The 21,382-nt window shown below is 54.3% G+C and overlaps 1 protein-coding gene across 2 annotated transcripts; it reads right to left on the reverse strand.

The window, feature by feature from the left end:
* Window positions 1-1,202: 1,202 nt before the first annotated feature.
* MTCH1 (mitochondrial carrier 1) lies at window positions 1,203-20,821 on the reverse strand. Of its 2 annotated transcripts, none has more exons than XM_027525319.1 (12): window positions 20,447-20,821; window positions 16,517-16,601; window positions 13,449-13,555; window positions 12,966-13,043; window positions 12,608-12,665; window positions 12,250-12,301; window positions 10,746-10,805; window positions 8,156-8,300; window positions 6,162-6,209; window positions 5,911-5,978; window positions 5,612-5,687; window positions 1,203-2,036 (listed from the first exon to the last, which is right to left on the reverse strand). In XM_027525319.1, the coding sequence occupies exons 1-12, from the start codon at window positions 20,765-20,767 to the stop codon at window positions 1,965-1,967; spliced, it is 1,170 nt and encodes a 389-aa protein (XP_027381120.1). In that variant the 5' UTR covers window positions 20,768-20,821; the 3' UTR covers window positions 1,203-1,964. The 2 variants fall into 2 exon arrangements, with proteins under 2 accessions (XP_027381120.1, XP_027381121.1); XM_027525320.1 differs by having other exon boundaries at window positions 1,861-2,036; window positions 8,207-8,300; window positions 20,447-20,767.
* Window positions 20,822-21,382: the final 561 nt, after the last annotated feature.

Here is a 21,382-nt window from a genome sequence, read left to right on the forward strand (position 1 = left end):
AGGGCAAAAGCATCCCAGGGCCGTCCCTGGGCAGGACCCAGCCACGCTGTGAGGAAATATGACCTAAGTCCCAAACCCCAACTCCCGAAGCCCGCTCCCCTAGGGCAGGGGCAGAGAACACTTGGGGAAACCAGCTGGCCCTCAGTTGGTATTACCACCCCATCAGCTGGAAGCCTACAGTCTCCAGGGACCAGCATGTTCCATCTGTAAGTTTTGCGTGTTTATAGGCCCTGGTGTTCGGCAGAAGTAAATGGAGGGAGCTTTGCCTTTTCTAGAGAAGGCCAAGCTCGGTGCTGCAGCTGGGCTGCCTACCCCTTCTGCTGTACCCACATGACTGCTACCCCAACCAACTTGGTAAAATCCGACAATATCATCTGCAAACAGTGCTGAGGACAGCTCGACTTTGCATGGAACATTTTCTGAAGCTGGGAGGACTTTTTCGAGGGCCTGTCTCCCTGGGAAGAGGCCTGTGCACTAGCTGTTGCTCTGTGAACTGGCATCTCGGCCTAATTCAGAAAACCACCCAGCGACCTGAGCCTCCACCCTCCCCCTGCCCCCGCCCACTGATCTACGCCAAGCCCAGGCCCTTCCCATGCCCAGGCTGGGCTGCCCCCAGCCCTGTCACTTTACAGCCCCTTCTCACACAACTGGGCTTCCCTTGTGGCTCAGCTGGTAAAGAATCTGCCTGCAATGTGGGAGACCTGGGTTCAATTCCTGGGTTGGGAAGATCCCCTGGAGAAGGGAACGGCTACCCACATTAGTATTCTGGCCTGGAGAATTCCACAGACTGTATAGTCCATGGGGTTGCATAGAGCTGGACACAACTTTCACTTCACTTCTCATACAACCACAAAGGATTGAGAAACACCCTGCAGACAGTTGCTGCTGCTGCTGCTAAGTCGCTTCAGTTGTGTCCAACTCTGTGCGATCCCATGGACGGCAGCCCACCAGGCTCCCCTGTCCCTGGGATTCTCCAGGCAAAAACACTGGAGTGGGTTGCCATTTCCTTCTCCAATGCATTAAAGTGAAAAGTCAAAGTGAAGTCGCTCAGTTATGTCTGGCTCTTAGCGACCCCATGGACTGCAGCCTACCAGGCTCCTCAGCTCATGGGATTTTCCAGGCAAGAGTACTGGAGTGGGGTTGCCATTGCCTTCTCCTTGCAGACAGTTAAGCTCATGAAAATAAGACACTCTCCACAAAGCTCCAAATCACCACCGATGCATTTATTTGCGGGACAAAGGGTCAGATCTTATTAGGAACTTTAAACTGGATACGACTAGAGACGCTGATCTGCCTAACATCTGGGTGTTCACAATTGCACAGATAACCATTTCCTGCACGTGAGGCATCACCATTAAACCGACGAGCCTTTAAATTGACAGGGAGGGGAACACATTCTGAGCAGACACATGATTTCCCATTTAGAAGGTGCTGCCTTAATCAGACAAGTAGTGTTGAGAAAAACGAAGACAGCCTCCTAGCCAAGGCCGTGACGTGACGGCAGCCTCCTGAAAGGGGATCACACCCTATTTACAAAGCAAGAGCGCGAAGCTCCCAGCTGAGCTGCAGGATGAGAGCTGGGGCTGACTTGAGGGGTGTGAGTGGGGCAGTGCCACCCGACCTCAGGAGCCTGTACCCCTCCAGCGTGGGCCTCCACAAGACCCCTGCACGAGGCCGACTCGGGAAATCTGCAAAGTGGATCGGGCCCCCATTCCCCAGCCCCACCCCACCTTCCCCGGGTCCAACAATGCCCAGCCCACTGGACGCAGCCTCACCCCCACCCCGCCCCTGCTTCTGGACAGACACATGGGAAACACGGAAACTGAAGCCCAGCCCTGCTAGAGCACATCTAGGTGACGCTGGGGTGGTTGTCTGACAGGTGCCCCGAGATGATCAGGCCTCACCCACGGTGGCCAGGCTGAGACAGCGCGGTTGGTTGGTTGGTTGGTTTTAGGTGATTCAGATTACTCCAGGGCAAAGCACGATCCTGATGACACCCGGCGGAAAAGCAGGCTGGAGCCTCGGAAGAGCTGGCCCTGGATTGGAAAGAGCAGTCAGGTCAGTTGAGAGGGGAGGCCAGGCTCCTCAACCCACAGAGCCGGGCCAGCATGTGACCAACAAAGGGCCGGGAGCTGTGAGCCCCTGGGGTTGGAGGCAGCCGGTCTGGGTTTGCACTCCTCGGGGCAATGTCAGGATCTGCTCTGCGCTGCAGCACAGAGTGTCCAGTGTTGATGGGGCTCCTGAGGAGGACACCCGCTGCTCTCTGGCATCAGAGCCAAGGGGCCTAGAGCTCCTCCCATACACAGGCCGCGATGCATGAGGAACCACCTGAGTTGCGGAAGGCCTGCGTCTGTCTCACGCCTCCCTGCTTTCCTCCCATCCACCATCCTTTTCTCCAGCCGGAGGCCAGTCAGTGTGCTGCTTCCTCCTGCCCAGGCCCCTGCCTCATCCTACTGAGGCCAACCAAGGCCAGGGAAGCCAAGGATCTGCCCTGGGCCAGCCACCTGGACCTTGGACCCAGAACTCCAGCCAGGAGGAGTGTGCCTGGGCAACACAAAAACTTCAAGACTGGCACTCTCACCAAGCTCACCATGTGGCCCAGCGCCAAGCTCAGGCTCTCCTGGGCACCTGGGGCGTCCTGCGGGAAGGAGGGGCCGGCCTCCAACAGGCCGGGTTTGTCTTCAGCCCAGATTACTCAAGGTTATAAGGAGTTCTTGGGCTTCACCACCTACCCCGTGGGCTCGCCCATATTTGTTCTGAGTCTTTAAGAGGTGAAGAAATGACCTAGTCTGATGTTTGAGATTGCATCCAAGTACTGCATTTCGGAGTCTTTTGTTGACCATGATGGCCACTCCATTTCTTCTGAGGGATTCCTGCCCGCAGTAATCCAAGTCTATGCCCCAACCAGTAACGCTGAAGAAGCTGAAGTTGAACGGTTCTATGAAGACCTACAAGACCTTTTAGAACTAACACCCAAAAAAGATGTCCTTTTCATTATAGGGGACTGGAATGCAAAAGTAGGAAGTCAAGAAACACCTGGAGTAACAGGCAAATTTGGCCTTGGAATACGGAATGAAGCAGGGCAAAGACTAATAGAGTTTTGCCAAGAAAATGCACTGGTCATAACAAACACCCTCTTCCAACAACATAAGAGAAGACTCTATACATGGACATCACCAGATGGTCAACACTAAAATCAGATTGATTATATTCTTTGCAGCCAAACATGGAGAAGCTCTATACCGTCAGCAAAAACAAGACCAGGAGCTGACTGTGGCTCAGACCATGAACTCCTTATTGCCAAATTCAGACTTAAATAGAAGAAAGTAGGGAAAACCACTAGACCATTCAGGTATGACCTAAATCAAATCCCTTATGATTATACAGTGGAAGTGAGAAATAGATTTAAGGGCCTAGATCTGACAGATAGAGTGCCTGATGAACTATGGAATGAGGTTCGTGACACTGTATAGGAGACAGGGATCAAGACCATCCCCATGGAAAAGAAATGCAAAAAAGCAAAATGGCTGTCTGGGGAGGCCTTACAAATAGCTGTGAAAAAAAGAGAAGCAAAAAGCAAAGGAGAAAAGGAAAGATACAAACATCTGAATGCAGAGTTCCAAAGAATAGCAAGAAGAGATAAGAAAGCCTTCTTCAGCGATCAATGCAAAGAAATAGAGGAAAACAACAGAATGGGAAAGACTAGGGATCTCTTCAAGAAAATCAGAGATACCAAAGAACATTTCATGCAAAGATGAGCTCAATACAGGACAGAAATGGTATGGACCTAACAGAAGCAGAAGATATTAAGAAGAGATGACAAGAATACACAGAAGAACTGTACAAAAAAGATCTTCACGACCCAGATAATCACGATGGTGTGATCACTGACCTAGAGCCAGACATCCTGGAATGTGAAGTCAAGTGGGCCTTAGAAAGCATCACTATGAACAAAGCTAGTGGAGGTGATGGAATTCCAGTTGAGTTATTCCAAAACCTGAAAGATGCTGCTGTGAAAGTGCTGCACTCAATATGCCAGCAAATTTGGAAAACTCAGCAGTGGCCACAGGACTGGAAAAAGTCATTTTTCATTTTAATCCCAAACAACAGCAATGCCAAAGAATGCTTAAACTACTGCACAATTGCACTCATCTCACACACTAGTAAACTAATGCTCAAAATTCTCCAAGCCAGGCTTCAGCAATACGTGAACCGTGAACTTCCTGATGTTCAAGCTGGTTTTAGAAAAGGCAGAGGAACCAGAGATCAAATTGCCAACATCCGCTGGATCATCGAAAAAGCAAGAGAGTTCCAGAAAAACATCTACTTCTGCTTTATTGACTATGCCAAAGCCTTTGACTGTGCGGATCACAATAAACTGTGGACAATTCTGAAAGAGATGGGAATACCAGACCACCTGATCTGCCTCTTGAGAAATGTGTATGCAGGTCAGGAAGCAAGAGTTAGAACTGGACATGGAACAACAGACTGGTTCCAAATAGGAAAAGGAGTTCATCAAGGCTGTATATTGTCACCCTGTTTATTTAACTTATATGCAGAGTACATCATGAGAAACGCTGGACTGGAAGAAACACAAGCTGGAATCAAGATTGTCGGGAGAAATATCAATAACCTCAGATATGCAGATGACACCACCCTTATGGCAAAAAGTGAAGACGAACTCAAAAGCCTCTTGATGAAAGTGAAAGAGGAGAGTGAAAAAGTTGGCTTAAAGCTCAATATGCAGAAAACGAAGATCATGGCATCTGGTCCCACCACTTCATGGGAAATAGATGGGAAACAGTGGAAACAGTGTCAGACTTTATTTTTTTGGGCTCCAAAATCACTACAGATGGTGATTGCAGCCATGAAATTAAAAGACGCTTACTCCTTGGAAGGAAAGTTATGACCAACCTAGATAGCATGTTCAAAAGCAGAGACATTACTTTGCCAACAAAGGTTCATCTAGTCAAGGCTATGGTTTTTCCTGTGGTCATGTATGGATGTGAGAGTTGGACTGTGAAGAAGGCTGAGCACCGAAGAATTGATGCTTTCGAACTGTGGTGTTGGAGAAGACTCTTGAGAATCCCTTGGACTGCAAGGAGATCCAACCAGTCCATTCTGAAGGAGATCAGCCCTGGGATTTCTTTGGAAGGAATGATGCTAAAGCTGAAACTCCAGTACTTTGGCCACCTCATGTGAATAGTTAACTCACTGGAAAAGACTCTGATGCTGGGAGGGATTGGGGGCAGGAGGAGAAGGGACAACAGAGGATGAGACGTCTGGATGGCATCACTGACTGGATGGACCTGAGTCTGAGTGAACTCCAGGAGTTGGTGATGGACAGGGAGGCCTGGCATGCTGCGATTCATGGGGTCACAAAGAGTCAGACACGACTGAGCGACTGATCTGATCTGATCTGATGTTTAATTCTTAAGGAAATTCAGATCTAAGCACCTCAAACCCCTTCTAGATACAGTAAAATTTACTTATAAAAGCCTTGGATTCTATGACAAGCCCTTAACTTTCCATGAAGGGTGTACAAAAATCTTTTCTCTCCAATCAATGTTATGGAGAAATGAGGAGAAAACTCCCTGGAGTGCACACTTACCTGCACACTCAGGTACTTCCAGCAGTGGATCCAGGATTTGAACACTGGGGAGTAAGGAGGGAGCCCAGCCTGCAGCCTGCCCGGGAAGAAGAGCGTGTCAGACCCAGAAGACAGTGGGAGGAGCTAAAGCTGCCACCACCCATATACTGACCCACATATTCCTCCCAAAGGGGTATGATGAATCCCAGAGGAAGCTGGCATGCCAGGTGGGCTGAGGCCACACAGAGCGGCTGGGAGGGGCTCAGCCAGGTCCCCCCAGCAGCCCTGGCAGGGTGCCTGGGGGAGGGGCACACACCTACCCGCAGTTGTTCACAGCCATGAGATCGCCGACCAGCAGGAAGGGGTAGGTCAGCATGCTCACCGCGATCTGCAGGAGACCCGAGGGTCAGTGACCCCACCCACCGCAGCCCTGGCCGGAGTTCAGGGGGCAGGGACACCCTGTGCCAGTAGCCTTCACTAAGGCCTGCCTTCAGCCACCACCGGAGCTGGCCTCCTAGGCCCCACCCAGGCCCCCAGCACCGTGGAAAGGGCCATGCAGGGCCCGACTTACCCCCATCACAAATTTGGTGTAGCTCCGGATGGCCAGCGCCTGGCTGAACTGGAGAGACACAAAGGGAGATGGGTTTGGCTCGGGAAGCAGACTTCTGATGCACAGGTCCCGTCCTCACTGCCTGCTCTGTGGCCCCCTTCACCTTGCCATCCACACTGGCCTTGCACCCCGCTAGCACTCAGCTCCTCCGCACATGAAGAGCCCACTTTCAGGGCCTGCCAGCAGCTCTTGCAGCCTGTGAGTCAGAGCCGCAATCATCTGGGGGGCAGAACTGGGATATCCTGACTGAAAGGGCTTCTGTGACCCCACCGTGGGTGGTGAGCGGTGAAGGGAAGGAAGGTGGACTTCTGGGCTGCAGCCTCTGCAAGTCCTGAGGACTTGGCCTTTGATCAGTGCCCAGGGCTCGGCACACATAAGCGCTTACTGAGTGGAAAACCAGGTGCCCATGTGAACCGCCCAGACAGAATCCTGGGTCCTGCAGTGAAAGGTGAGGGGCACCGCTGGGTTTTCTGCCCCCCACCTCACCAAACTCTCACTCCCTTCAGGCCCAACTCCTAAATTCAACTTTACCCACGAAACAGCCCCAAAACAGGAAGGGTGATGACCCATCCCTCAGCCTCCTGTGGGGCCGCCCCACCAGATGGACACCCTGCAACCCTGGGCGGAGGTCTACTGGGCCCTCTGCTTGAGCGGCAGCCTCACCTTAGCCTGAAGCACTCGAAAAGTACTTTCAGTGAAGTGCTGACTGCTGCTGTCTGAGGGTAAGTGCAGCAGCCCCTGGTCAAACACCTGCCCACCTGGACTGGAGGAAGCCGTCAGCTGTGGGACGACCCCCATCAACACCCCAGCTGTCCCAAGCTTGCTGTGTGTGACGGCAGCAGCTCACCCACTCCCAACACCCTGGAGCGAGGGCAGGGCCGTGGGTGTGCTACTCTAATTACTGCAACTTGTATTTGCTTACGTTAAAAGGCCAGGAAGACTCCACTTATCCACTTCAAATGGTCCGTTTCCCTCTGCCTCAGCTGTGAGCTCTGAGGCACTCCTCACCATGGACTCTTTCCCAGACCACCCTCACCCTGGAACGCTGTTCTGGGGCCCAGACACAGACACAAGACAATGAGCCCCCCACCCCCAACAAGGCGATTCTGGGAGACAAGTCCCCAGGCCCTCATCAACCCTCCTAGAGTGGGCGATCCCTGCTGTTGGGATGTCTGGCTACCAGGAGCCCCAGCTCATCACAGCCCTCCAACTCGTATCTTGGTTCAGGCAGAACTAGTCAAACTAAGTCTCCAGCTTTCTTAACCAGTGCCTTTTAGAAGGATCAAGGCTTCCCCGTGCCTGACCCAACCAGCTGAGAGGTCTGTGCACACCTAGCTGTGGAGACTCCTGCTAACAAGAGCGGGGTGCGCCTGCATGGTGCATGGCCTAGCTGACTGAAGCACCCTCAGCTGGGCCCAGGGAGGGAGACCTAGTCCCAGCACTGTCGACTCATAGCCAAGGGCCTCAGGACAGCCCTTCAATCTCTGGGGCTCATGTCTGTAAAACACAGTGTCACCCTGACTCTGCTCCTTTCACAACTGGGGTGCTGTCAGGATCAAACGTCACTGTTCACAAAAGGGCCTGAACAAGCCTACAACACTAAGTGAGAGCTGAAGCGTTACCATGAGCTGGTCTATCTCCTGCCTTACAAGGGACCCCTAGTTGGGTCACTGTCTCAAACCAGCCTTGGATAAAGTCCGTATCCACGTTACCAGTGAAGCTGCCCAAGGATGGGCATCCCATAAACCCCTCTAGGTCTTGTTAGCGATCTCATCTCCTCGGAGACAAAGTTCACCCAGGGACCATCAGAGGTCTTCTGCTCAGACCCCTACCCACCAAGGACCCTCTCCAGCCCCCAGGGCCCAGTGCTCAGAATCCCAGAGTCCTCAAGTCTGCCCCAGACCCTGGGCATCAGCAGTACATGGAAAGATGGACAAGTCCTTGTTCCAACCAACCTGGGAACCTGGATTCTGGTCGTTCCCCAGCCCCCCTGGGGTGTCACTCACGCTGTCATCCACCAGGTAGGCATTGATGAAGTGGGCCAGCAGGTTACAGCCCCACAAGAAAACCACATCGCCCAGGAGGTGAGGGATTAAGCCGCTAAAAAAACAAGGTGAGCAGAGATAAGCAGGAGAGGGAAGGGAGCGATTCCTGGGGGCTCCACACCCAGGAAGCAGGCAAGGATATTCCAAGCTCTAAACTTCAGCGTTATCTACCAGCACCACCTCAGGAAGGAAGGCTGCAGGGGCCACGTGGGCCAGCAGCTATCCACACCAGGAAGGCAGTGTTCCTTTCTTCACAGGGTGTGGGGTGGTGGAGTGTATGCTACAAGCCACATCTGAGAGCACAAGTTAAGCCTATGATCTCATAAGTGGTTTTCAAACTACAGAAGCTGGGCCTTAAGATGAATGTTGCAAAATCTGGGATTTTCAAATGCAGATAAGGAAAGAGTACCTACACTCTGGCATTTTTCCTTTTGCCTATTTACCTAATCAACGCTCACAAAACTTAGCTCAGGGCGTCTGTCTTCATCCCTGGAATGTTCCACCAAAGACACTCCATACAAGCTTCAGTAAGGAGGGCTGCCTTTTCAAGTGATGGCCTTTAGAATAAACATCTCTACACAGTAAGATGAAGTTTTCCTAAGATACAGTGCTGAGGGCGAAAAGCCAGATTGGTATCAGTGGGTCCTGTGTGATCCTTGTGGTCTTTTTCTTTTTTTTAAAAAATGTGTTTATTTGCTTGTTTAGATATGAAGTCATGTGGAAAGAGTTTCAGGAGGATGGCTGTATCTTCGGGAGAGGACGCAGAATTAGGATTTTTGAATTTGAAAAAGTATTTCAAAATATCTGAAAAGTTAAAAAAAATATATAACACACCTATTAATATGATATGAGGGACATTAATAAAATGAACCTTCTTGAATGCAATTTCCAATCCTGTTGGTTCCATCTGTGTTCAGACTGACTTTTCACATATACACTCAGCGATTTCTGAGCACACAGATCATGTTCTACAAATATGCAAAAGAAAAAAGAATCCAATGGGTAAGCAGCTGTTGTGTGGGAGTCCTATTCACACATCAGAATAGAATGTATATATACAGTGAGAGTGAAAAATACCAGAGGCGATGATATGCAGTGTTTTAAGGTCTGAAGTACTAGTCACACAAGCAAATATTTATTCACACACACACACACACGTATAGATATACACAGACACGAACGTACGTTTGAATAAGTGTGTGTATATAAATCAAAGTTTGTCAACCTTGGCACTGTCGACCTTTAGGGCTGAGTAAATTCTTTGTCATGGGAGCTGACCTCTGCATTTCAAGATGTTTAGCGACATCCCTGGTCTCTACCCACTAGATCCCAGCTGTGACAACCAAAAGATGTCTCCTGACATTACTTATGACCCCTGTGGCAAATTCACCTCCTACTGAGAACCACATACACACGCACACACACCTACATGCAGAACACCTGGCCGACTGTGGCACCTCAAAGTGAGTTAACACAGAGCCCCAGGTCTAGCACACTATGCTCACGACATCATGTATGTCAGTGTCTAGACCTAAAAAAAGCAAAACAAAAATATTTGTAAGGCCTGGCTTTTGGGTTCTGTTGTGGTTTACAGTCTTTTTATACAGTGCAAGTTTTCTTTACAGGTGGAGCAAGGTGGGTGTAAGACACCCCACCTTGGGTTGGGTGGAGGGTCTGGGACCCTCAGGAGATGGCGTGCCCTGCTGACAGCTGCTCTGCAGAAACGCAGGCCCAGAATGGCCAGGTCTTAACTTTTGAAGAGAAGCCAGAAACAAGGAGTGTAATGCGAAGCATTCTAAATATTAAATGTTAAATCACTTCAGTTGTATCTGATTCTTTGCAACCCCATGGACTATATATGGCTCACCAGGCTCTGCTGTCCATGGGATTTCCCAGGCAAAAATATTAGAGTGGGTTGCCATTTCCTTCTCCAGGGGATCTTCCCGACCCAGGGATCGAACCTGTGTCTCTTACGTCTCCTGCACTGGCAGACAGGAGACTGGATCTTTACCACTAGCACCACCTGGGAAACCCAAATGTTGAATGTGAAGAACTACTTTGTCAAACAGGATTTATCAGCTGGAGTCAGCTTACGAGCTGCCCGGGGCTTGACCTTCAGCCTAAGTCACAGACTTCCAGCTGTTTTTCTGCAGTGAAACCAAGGACGATGGACGAGCTGAAGACCTCCTGAAGGCCAGCCTTGTGCCCGCTCCCCAGCCCTGGAGCGAACGGACGGAGGCAGTGGGATTGGAGTGGGGGGATGGTCCCTGCACGCCCGGTGTGCTGGACGGACAGTACCACTGCTGGGCGAGCCGTGGCGTGGAGGGGGCTGGGCAGCTCTGGTTCTGCCAGTCCGCAGCGCACGTGCTATGGAGCTCTACGGGCCAAGCCGAGGTGCAGCGGTTAGTCTGAGGCTAGCAGTCGCGGCCTGAGGGTTGAAAACGCGCCTGTTAGTAGACCCTGCTCCGTGACAGTTACGGGGAGTATAAAACTCACGTACACGAAGAATCCCAGCAGGCCCTCTTCTTTGAAAATCTTCCCAATGGAGCTCAACACGCCGCTGTGGAGAACACGGGGAACACAAGGTCACCGGGCGCCTGCAAGAAGCCCGCACCCGGGTGGGGAGGGGAGCCCCCCACCCCTGCTCAGAGCTGTCCGGCCCTGGTTGGGACGGGGAGGGGACATCCTCTGTCACCGGGCAGAAGCCAAGTGGAGACAGTCACAGCCCTTGTTTGGGGATGAGGGGGGCACTGACACAGTTCACTGAGACTCAGGAAACCCACCCCACCGGGGGCAGAACCCCAGTTCTCTATGGCTATCTTGTGTGGATCTGGAATGTAAGAATGAACCTTCCGGCCTGGGCTGCTACAAGGCGACGGACCCTCCTTCTGGCAGGCTTTTGTGCTCAGCTCTGGCTGAACAACCTTCTGGAGCCTGCATGCCTGACAGAGAGAGAGAGGAGGCGAGTGGAGAGAGGCTCCTTCCCAGAGGGCAGGGACGGAATAGAGGGCCCCGCAGCAGAAGGCCCTGCAGCAGACCGCCCAGATCGCCCAGCCTGGAAAAAGACAGACACCTGGCCTATCCCAGCAGGGAGCTGGGAACATGTGCCCCGCCCGCTGCAGCCTCTTAGCCATCAGAGGGCAGGCTGGGACGTCTTAGGTGTGAAATGCAAAGGAGGCTCAACTGCAACCTCTGGGGCCTGGACAATGCAGGGAGGCTCTGCAAAGCTGAGGGCTGGGGTGGCCTAGGTGAAAGGCGGTGGGAGCCAGAGCCCTGCCAGGTCCCACTACCCTGCTTCTCAGGACTGTGACTCGGCCCACTGGGTTCTGAGCTCACTGGGGGAACGGGCCAATTTCCCACTATCGAACTCAAAAGGAGGCACCATGGCAGCCAAGCTTCCTGGGGCAGTGGCCCCAAGGACAGCTACAGGAAACCACCGAACCCAGGAAATGAGAAGCTGAGAGGAAGGGAGACAAGCGCATGACTCCTGCCCTGTGTCTCCAGGACCCCCTCCTGTCCTGCACCCAGAGGGGAGAGAGGGCACAAGTGCCCCAGGGAAGGGCGGGGTCAACACACCGATGACCCCAGAGCACCCAGCTCGGTGCCGGGCATGGCAGGTAAACAATGGGAGGGACAAGCCCTGAGCCCACAGGTTGGATGGCAGCTTAACAGAGGAGGGAACCAACTATAAGCCCGCTCCTGCGACAGCTGGAGGAAGGGTCAGGATATGACTCAGGGGTCAGGAGGGAGCCCCGGTGGGACCCCTAATCAAGAGGACTCCAATCCACCCACCCCTCTGCAAGGTGCCCAAGCTCATCCAGGGACACCCTAGATGAGCGAGGGAGAAGATGCCCTGGACTCAGACTACGGAAGTCACTAGCCCACTCCTCTGAAGCTGCTAGAAATGGCAGAAATGGGGCGGGAGCTGATCCCAGCCTGGCCTGTCCTGGCAGACTCTGAGTAGTGACAGGGCCCTCCTGCCCATCCTGAGAAGCATTACCCACCTGTACTTGGCCTCCCGTCCTACAAACTGGACCATACAGCGCATTGAGATGACTGAGGAGAAAGGAAACACACACGCAGGTGACACAATGGCCAAAGACCACAACTCCCCGGCCGCGGGGCCTGTGTCCAAGCCCAGGAGGGGAGGCAGCCTCTGGGATCCCTGTGATCATGAGACACTCTGTGATCACGTCCCATTTCTTCTGCCCGGGAAGAGCCCCAACTCCGCTGGACTGGACAGGACGCCAGCATCACTAGCGATCCCAGTAACGCTACTTCCCAGGCACTCTACTGCTCCCTGTCTACCATCCACGAGGGCTCATCCCACGGCTGGGGTGCAGTCTCCAGCGGGCAGCTCACCATGCAGGGGGTGGGCCAGCATGCGCGACACACACTGCATCATCATCTCATAGGAGGTCTGTAAGAGAGCAGAGGTGGGGACTCAGTCTGGCCTGTCTCCGGAACACTCCTGTCTCCCGTCAGGCCTGTCTCCTCTGACACTCACGGGGAGTGACGAGCACTTAACGGGGAGAAACCAGGATCCCGAGGCTCCCACACAATCAGTCTACCTCAGACGGGCCCTGGTTCACCCGCGCACAATCCTGTCCTCCATCCCCCAATGAGCACACAGGGGGCCCCAACTGTGACTCTTCATTGACTGGCCTGACTTGGCAGTAAGAGATAATGATCAGGCTCTTCTCCAGTGCCGGGTACCCACCTCCTTCACCACCTTCCTCAGAGAAGTCTTCATGTCATCCTTGTTGGAAACCTGCTCGATCTCGTCTGGAGGGAAAACCTGAGGTGCAAAGAGCAGAGGTGGCTCAGAAGCAGAGTGCGAGAGCGCCTCTGAGATGGAACTGGGAGGGGACGCAGAGGGCAGGACGCGGCTCCGGCTGCTTTTCCTGGCCGTGTCCGTTAGCGGGGCCCAGCATGGGAAACCCCCCCAGGGCTGAAGCTGGCGGGGAAAGCCCCCATCGAGTGTCACAGGGTGCACAGCAGGGCAGGAGTGTTTCCAATTGAGGGGACTCAGCACCGGACCACCTGGCCTTGGAGTCTGGTTATGGTGCTGGGGGTGGGGGTGGGGGGGCACCTCGACCAACCCGGGCACTGAGAAGCAGGACGGGTGCCCGTAGTGGCCTGCAGGGGGACCGGGAGCTCGGGGGGCGCCGGGCAGCCGGTCCTGGCTTCGCCCCGGGCTCACCTTCTTCATGCTGCCCCGGGTCACAGTGGAGAGGGCGTTGGACATCAGCCGGGGGCTCAGGCCTCGGAACAGCCCTATCTTCCCATCCACCTGCACGATGTACTTGGCTGCGGGAGAGCAGGCGGGGCAGCGTCACACCCGGCCCCGGGGCACCCACTCCTGGGTCACATTTCACACCCAGACCGGACGCGGCCTTGTCCCTCGGTACCTGCCGGATTCCGTCACGGGAGGGAGCACTGGCCACGACCCTGGGAGCACTTGGGCCCCACTCCCAATTATCTTCTCTAGCCCATTTCCTTTTGCAAAACCTTCAAAACATTTTTTTTTTGACAAACAGGTTCATGTTTTTTTTTTAGCTTTGAAAAATCTTGGCTAATTGAGCGACAGGTTTTCAACTTGGCAGCTTCAGTGCTACAACCTAGGAACCAACTCTGTTGCTGATGAAAAATGTTTTCCTCTGGAAAAAGAGAAAAAAAGGAAAAAGACTGGTCCCAGGGAACAGTGAAGTTTGCAAACTAAGGGAGGGAAAAGGAAAAGGAAGGGGTCCCGGGAGAAAGGCTCTAGAGGGAGAAGGGCATGCCCACTTTGTCACGTGCTGCACCCAGGACCCCACCGGGCACCTCCTGGCATTTATTAATCACGGGGGATGGCGGGGCAGGGGGGAAAAACCAGTGGAGAAGTAACTAAAATAGAGGCACTGATGAACTACTCTACAGAAAAAACAAGTGGTCAGGGAAGCTGGACCCTATCTAAGTCATTGCTTTTCATGAGCCTCTAAATGGATACTCTCTTAACGTTTTGTTGCTTTATTTAGTTAAATATCAACTTTTAGACAACGTTCAAAAAAGGAGACAAGACAAATTTTTATAAACCTGAGTGCCTGGAAGCTAGCAGAACGTTCCCTCACACAGAGCCCCTCGAAGCCCTGACCTCAGCTCTCCAGCTCCGCACAGTGGCGGGAACCCGCAAGGTGCCTGTCCTCCCCTCCCCGCATCTGCCAGCAGCCATTCCGCGTGGCAGCTCCACTGGCTTTCCCGGCCCCAGGGCACCTGGTACCTGCTGGTTTGGCTTCCGGGGCCAGGTGTGGGGCTGGAAAGAGAGGAAGAGGAGACAGGAGGCTGGGCCACCGGGAGGATGCCATGCCTCAGAGCGGAGGGAACAGGCAGAAGGAAGGTTTGTTTTGGGGGAAGGGAGCTCCAAGCAGCCGGAAGGAGAGCTGGTGGGATAAAGCCTGAGCGTGAGTTCCAGAAAGAGAGGACACTTAGCCTCTTTCTATTTCCACCCAGTTTCCGAGCCAGAAGAAGAGGAGGGAGCACGCCTACCTCCCCCCATCTCAGAGCGGAATTATGAACCAGGGCAGAGAAGGGCAGGCAGAAGCGCCTGGAGAAGCCTCTGTGCCACCATGGGCCCCCTGGCTGGCCGGGGGCTCCATCACTCCACGGTTTCTCTGTAGTCCCCCAAAAAACTCCTCGCCAGGAGGCCCTTTCTGGGAGAAGACTGAAGAAAGCCACACTTTTCACCATGATGGGGAGGAAGAGATCCTGTCCGGACAGTGTCTAGACAGCCAGACAGATGGGCCCCCTCCCCAACTCGAGAGCAGGTATGGTGTCCAGAAATGCCCACCAGGCACCTGCTTCCACCATCTGCACTGAGACCACATTTATATAAAAGGGGCGGGGGACACCTCAGGACTCGGCTCATCTTCACAAGACACTATAACATGACTGTCAAGACCCTCCACCCTGCGTCCTTTCGAGAATGACTGTGGGACATCAACAGAGACAGTCTGGGTCCCGGTCTCTCTAGGCCTAGAGCCCGGCACGGCCGTGTACAGAGAGACGGTGGCATGGGGCTGGCAGCCCGCCACCCAGCCTCCTGCAGGGCGAGTGTCCACTGTGTACACTGGCTTCATTGTGTGCCAGTTGCAGGGGGGGTGAGGGGAGCTCCCTAAACCTGTGACATCCTCCTCCCCGACACTGACAATTTTTAAATGAAACAAATATGAACAGACTTCTCTCCTCAAAACAACATCTTCCACCTGGCCCATGCTGTACTCAATAAAGTGGCCAAACTGGAAGAGAAATGGGACGTGAGGTTCTGCCAAGAGTGTGTGACGTGGAAAAAAGGTGGGGGGGGGGGGGGGCGGTGCGCGGGCAAGGGCCTAAGTTATTTAGCAGAAGGAAAGCTTTTCAGAGGACTGTTCTGGACTGACTACACAGATAAGACGAGCAAGGATGGATGGAGCATGTGGGGATCAGCCCAGCTGAGAGAGCAAAGGCACGTTTAAAGAAGTTCAGGAGGCGGGCAGGGATGGTAGATGTGAAATGGTCCTGGCCGGCTGTGGGCCTGGGGATGAGCAGTGTGGGCAGCTGGTGGGCTTTGCTGGCATCGGGCAAGCCCCAACCACCGTGGTGGGCTTCTCGATGGAGAGACCCTCAGGCAGGCAGAGCTGCTGTGCTTGTATGAAGGGCCTGGGTGGGCAGCAGCTGACGAGGAGGGCAAGGCCAGAGCAGCCCTGAGCTCGAGCAGGTCATCAGGGCCAGAGGTGAAGCCGAGACCCACCTGAGTGTTCCACCCCAGGGGATGGGGGTGCTTGAATGAGAGGGCACTCTTGCCTGGGGAACAGGGGAGGAAAGGAACCCAGGAGGTCCCAACAGGTCTCCTGCTGGAGGAGCAGGAAGGCCAAAGAACTGGTAACAGGACAGCCAGACTGCTCAGGAGGGAAACAAAGGAAAACCGCCGCCACCCTCGCTCCCAGGCACAGCCTGGGGTGGCAGAGATGACAGGAACCCCTGTCCCGGACAGCCCTCTCTCGGCCACCTATCTGCTCTCCCACTGACCGCGGGCAGCCCAGGCAGAGGAACTGTCCCACAGCCGTGCTGGTCACTGGCTCCCACCCCGACACCCCTCTGTCCCTGACCCCACTCCCACACCAGTTCTGACGCTGGGTACCCCATGCGGCCCCCCCTTGTTCCCCGGGCCCAGCTGGGCCTGCTCCCTGCTCCCTGCTTGACGCCTCTTTCATGTCTCTCTGGGTGTGGGCTTTCCTGCCTGGGGAGCACACTCACCGTAGGTGAAGAAGCTCGGCAGGTAGAGGACCTTCCTCCCCAGCACGTTGGTCCCAATGGTGGGGGGCATCGGCTCATGGCCCACCTTCAGAATCGACAAACACAGAGGCAGAGTCAGATTCTCCTGCTGATTCGGTCTCCCTTCTCCTCTTTCCCAGGCCTCGAACTCTCCTCCCACAGAGTCCAGGGCTGTTCCTGATGACGCTTTCCCCATCAAAACATACCCGGAATTTCATCGCAGTCTGTTAACTATCAGCATCATGTAATCGCTCGAGGCATAGAAGCTTCCAGTTCCAGACACCACAGTCACCACAATCCAAGCCGCCCATCCCCCAACATTATGACCTCCCAATTCCAGGTATTTCCAGTGCAGGGACTCTCCCCTCACCCCATGTTCAGGTACTTCAAACCCCATGCTTATCTCAGGGAAAAAATCTCAGTTAATTCTCATCTCCAGGGTAAAAACGTCACTCCAGTCTCAGTCCCAAGGTGGCAACGCCAAAACCCATCACACCCAGATCTCAGCCCCAAACTTCAGACGGCTCCTGCACCCCCTGCAGACGTCACAGATACGTCCCTCTCACTCCCCAGCAGAGCACATTGCCAGCTCAGACAATCCCTCACCAGTGACCTAACCTTGGTCACCCCACATCCCTGGGACAGAATGACCCCCTCATTTCTGTAGGGTTATAATTCCTGCTGTACAGATGATGATTATAATTAAGGTGTCTGCTAAAGCCATGGGTGAGTGAAGGACCAAGCCACCCCACCCTCTGTGAGGAGGAGAGGGGTTCTCCTGAGGGGTGAGGCCATTTGTTATACTGCCAATTAATGAGAGGATTCTCCGCTGCCCAGCTAGAGGCAAGGTGTCCAGGAGACCAGCATCACAGTGGGGTGTGAGAGGGCTCCTCCCTGGCAGGGGACCTTCAGAGCTGCCCAGATGAATCGGAGGAGCTCCGCTAGGATGTGAAAGTAAAAACAGCAGGATTGGGAAGTGCTGCCTTATCAGTGGAACTACGCATGCTTCCAGCTTCTTCGGACCTTGTTTTTGCTTCTTCACCTTAGTCAACTGTTTCTGGAAGTTGAGGCTGTCCCCTGCAGATGGGATTCTGAGCCGCATGACAGATTACTGATTATGACTTAAGAAACTCCCTCCAGGACGGAGAACTTCTTACAAGAAAAAAATCAAGCCCAGGGGAGCTGGAGGGAAGGGCTGGGCCAGGTGACCTAAGCAGTGAACCCTCCCCCTTCCAGACCTTTCCCCTTAGGGGCTAAAAGCATGAAGGTTCTGAGATTAGGTTTGTTCTGATTTTGTTCTCTTATACAGGCCGTATTTCTTTATACCCTCAACTCCAAGTCTGAGCCACTGTCCTTTTGCTGCCTTATCCACTCCAGTCACAACTAGGGAGCCCCATTGATTTGATTTCACCCTTAAACCTGCTCAGTCCCTTCATCCATATTCCCATAGCTCCCAAATCTGTGGAGTCTATTTTCTTAACTTCCACCTGTGTTATCGAAGGCCTGCTGATCCTATCTCACCCCTATTCCCTTCCCTCTCAAAGTTTTTGGGTCTTCACTGCTGCAAGCGGGCTTCCTCCAGTTGCAGGGAGAGGGGGTTAGTAGCAGTGCTCAGGCTTCTCATTGCTGCCGAGCATGGGCTCCAGGGCGCTCAGGCTTCGGTACCTGAGGCACACATGGTTAGTTGCCCCAAGGCGTGTGGGACCTTCCCGACCCGGGATTGAACCAAGATCTCCCGCATTGCAGGCAGATTCTCTACCGTTACTCATTTTTCTGGGACAACCCCCAAATCTGCCACTCCAATCCTGCCACCCAACCCCAAACTGGAATCTTCCTTTTTGCAAAATGTTATCTCTAATTCCCAAGCTGTATCCATTTAAGATTTCACCCTCAGATATGTTACACCCAGCACCAGCTGCGTTCAAACAGGACAGACCACCTCAGTCATCCCAGCTGGGCTCACTCACCCTTACCACCCACTGTCCAGACTGTCTCACCCTCTCGACTCCCTCATTCCCTAATTCCCTGTTCTCCTTCATTCCCCATTCGCTCTCATTCCTCAACTGCTTTTCCTAGTGACCCTTATTTCAATCTTCTTCTCCTGCAAGAGAGAAGGGAGGACCTTCTCCTACAAAGGTCCAAATGATGAAGCCACTTCCAGTTTCCTTCGCATGGAGACCTCTGCCCAATTCCTCGTACCCCAGCAGCCTCCACTCCACAGACACTCCTATTGGCCACCCTGAAGTTGCAGTTCTTGCCCAATCTCATTCCATCATCCTTGCTTCTCATCTCAGGTACCACCGGTTCCAAAGCCTCAGTTTCTCTCCCAAACTTGTGATCTCTATTGGTGCAAATACAACCTTAATTTTTATAAGAAAAGCAGCCCTTACTCCCAAATCACAACCAGACACCAGTCTCAACCTTTACCCTGTCAGTCACTTCCAAGACTGAATGTCCTCATTCTTTGTCATATTCCTTGTTGCACTCCAAAATCCACTGGCCCGGGTTCCTCAGACTCCAGATTTCAATTACTCCTATTCTCAAGTCCCTCTCTTTCCAACTGTATCTCCCACTCTCAGTCCATTATCAGGACAGTAAATCTGATACCCTTTTGCCTCAACTCAAATCAAACCTCAAGATTTGGTTAGGTTTCCATCTCAATTTTTAACCCCTCCTGCTTCTTAGCTAAAAATTCTAGGCTGAATCTTCAGATATCAGTCCAGGCCTGAACCACCCCATCTAGGCTGCGCTCCTTTCGGTCACGCCCACCTAATTTTGCCAAAGGCACTCCCTCCACCCCTGCACCCCGCCCCCTTCCAGCTCCATCTCTCCCTTTCTCAAGCAGCCCAGTTTATCTGTAAAGGCACTGCTGGTTCGACCAAATGCACCCAGTGCCCCTGCAAGCCTCGACTGCAGGGACAGCCTACCTTGGCCTCAGTCTAAGTCAGTCCCTACATACCCTCCAACCTTGTGTTCCCAACTGGCCCCTCTGGCCAATTCCAATACGGCCAGACCACTCCGGCCCCCAACCGTGACTTCAATGTTCTGCAAATGCGTCATCTCTCCCCTCACCCCCCACAAAGCCTCCGCCTCACTCCCCTTTCCAGACGGATCGCCACTACTCCTCCCCCCACCGCGTCTCCCTATCTGCTCCCCTCCTCCAAAGCACGTCATCCTGTCCCCTCCTCCCATCAAATCTGTCGTCGCCATCAAATCCAGAGCCCCCATCTCCTGTAAACCGATAGCTTTCCTGTGCTAAATCCTTCGCCTTCGCCAAATTCCATCAACACTGAATCCTGTGTCCTCTTCTTTCCAGAAGCTGATGCCCCCTTTCTTTCCTAAATTTTTGGCCATGACCCCAGTTCTTTGTCCCGCCCCCCCCATCCTCCTAAATCGCTTTAAATCCATCTCTATCAAATCCAGAGCTCTGGCTCTCCTTCACCCTAAACAAGTGTTCATCTTCTGAATACTGTGCCTTGGCCCCCAATCCTCCTCTCCACCCTATCGCCAAAAACTTCCCACCCCTCCCCCAATTCTGTTGCTTCTTTCACCCCAAAATGCCGCCCCTCCCCTCCAAGTCCATTGCCTCCGTTCTTTCATTTCCTAAACTTATCTCTTCGTTCCAATGCCCCCTCCCCTGTATCCCGAAATTCCTCATTCCTTCCATCTTCTCCCAAATTTGTCGCTGACCATTTTGCACTCGTCTCCTGCATCCCCAAACTATGCCCACTGCATCCCTAAAACCCTCACCGCTTTAGTCTTCTCCCGCTCCTGCGCATCACCCCGCCTTCTCCGCCCCCCTCCTCAAATCCACCGCCTTCGACCCCCCGCCGCCCCCATCCCCCTCCAGACCCTGGCCGGTCACCTTCATATCAGCCCTCCATCTCCCTGTGGCACCCCTGGCCCCCACACCTGGATGAGCAGCTTCACGTAGAGCAGCGGGTGGCTGAGCGCCGTCACTCCTGCACCAAGCGCCACGAAAAGAGCCTCGGTGGTCGGGGCGTTGTCCCCGGAGCCCAAGCCCCCGGACGCACCGTCCATCCTGCGGGCCGAGGGCTGCGCCGCCGGCCGAGGGTGGCGCGGGTGCGCGCGGTGTGCGGGCGGCGGGTCTCGAGCCCGGGCCTCGACCCCCGCCGCCGCCCCGCCGCGAGCTCCGGCTCCAGCTCCGGCTCCCGCCATCCCCGCGGCACCGCCGGGAGCCCAGGACGCCACTTCCGGGTCCGAAGCCCCCATGGCGCGGGGCGGCGAGGTCACTCGCCCGTCACGTGACGGGGCGGGCGCCACGCCTCCTCTGCGTCATGCGTCAGGGGGCGGGCCCTGCCCGCACCACTCATGGTGGCGGGGCATGCAGGAGTGTGGCGCGGTGGCTGTTGGCGCTGGGTGTGGGCCCCGACCCCCCTATCCCAAACACACACCGGGTGGGGTTGGGCCCTAGCTCAGCGCCGAACAGTGGGCTGGGGGTCAGTGGTCGCGGACGGCCGGGGCCGTGGCCTCGGAGACTGCGAAGGCCGCAGCAGGCCTGGGCGCGCCCCCAGAGCGGCGGGGGCGGGGCTCGGCGGTTCTGGAAGCCAGCGGCCCCCAATATGGTCTGAGGCGCTTCCAAACTCTCCCCATCCCTGGCTTCGGGAGTCTTCTCCGCGGTTCTGGGCCCGCCCCTTTGCAGCCCGCATCCCTGGCCCCGCGGCCTGCGAGGACTCCTGTGGCAGGCCGAGTCCCTTCGCTTTCCCCAGACTTGTCTCACCCTGCTGCCCTCCTCACTCGTTCAGACCCAGTTTGCTCCTCGGCGGTTGTGCTCTTTCTCCTTGGCAGCTGAGCCTTCGTCAGCCTTCCTTCGAGTTCGCGGTTATA

Source organism: Bos indicus x Bos taurus, chromosome 23, assembly GCF_003369695.1.
Source record: "Bos indicus x Bos taurus breed Angus x Brahman F1 hybrid chromosome 23, Bos_hybrid_MaternalHap_v2.0, whole genome shotgun sequence".
Classification (NCBI taxonomy): domain Eukaryota; kingdom Metazoa; phylum Chordata; class Mammalia; order Artiodactyla; family Bovidae; genus Bos; species Bos indicus x Bos taurus.

Bases quoted from the DNA above. Each gene is read 5' to 3' on its own strand.
- MTCH1 (XM_027525319.1), bottom strand. From the start codon at position 20,767: ATGGGGGCTTCGGACCCGGAAGTGGCGTCCTGGGCTCCCGGCGGTGCC. The intron at 12,302-12,607 runs GTGAGCTGCCCG...CTTTCTCCTCAG, and splicing joins GCTGGCCCACCCCCTGCATG to TCATCTCAATGCGCTGTATG. The intron at 10,806-12,249 runs GTGGGTAATGCT...TGTTCTCCACAG, and splicing joins GGACGGGAGGCCAAGTACAG to CGGCGTGTTGAGCTCCATTG.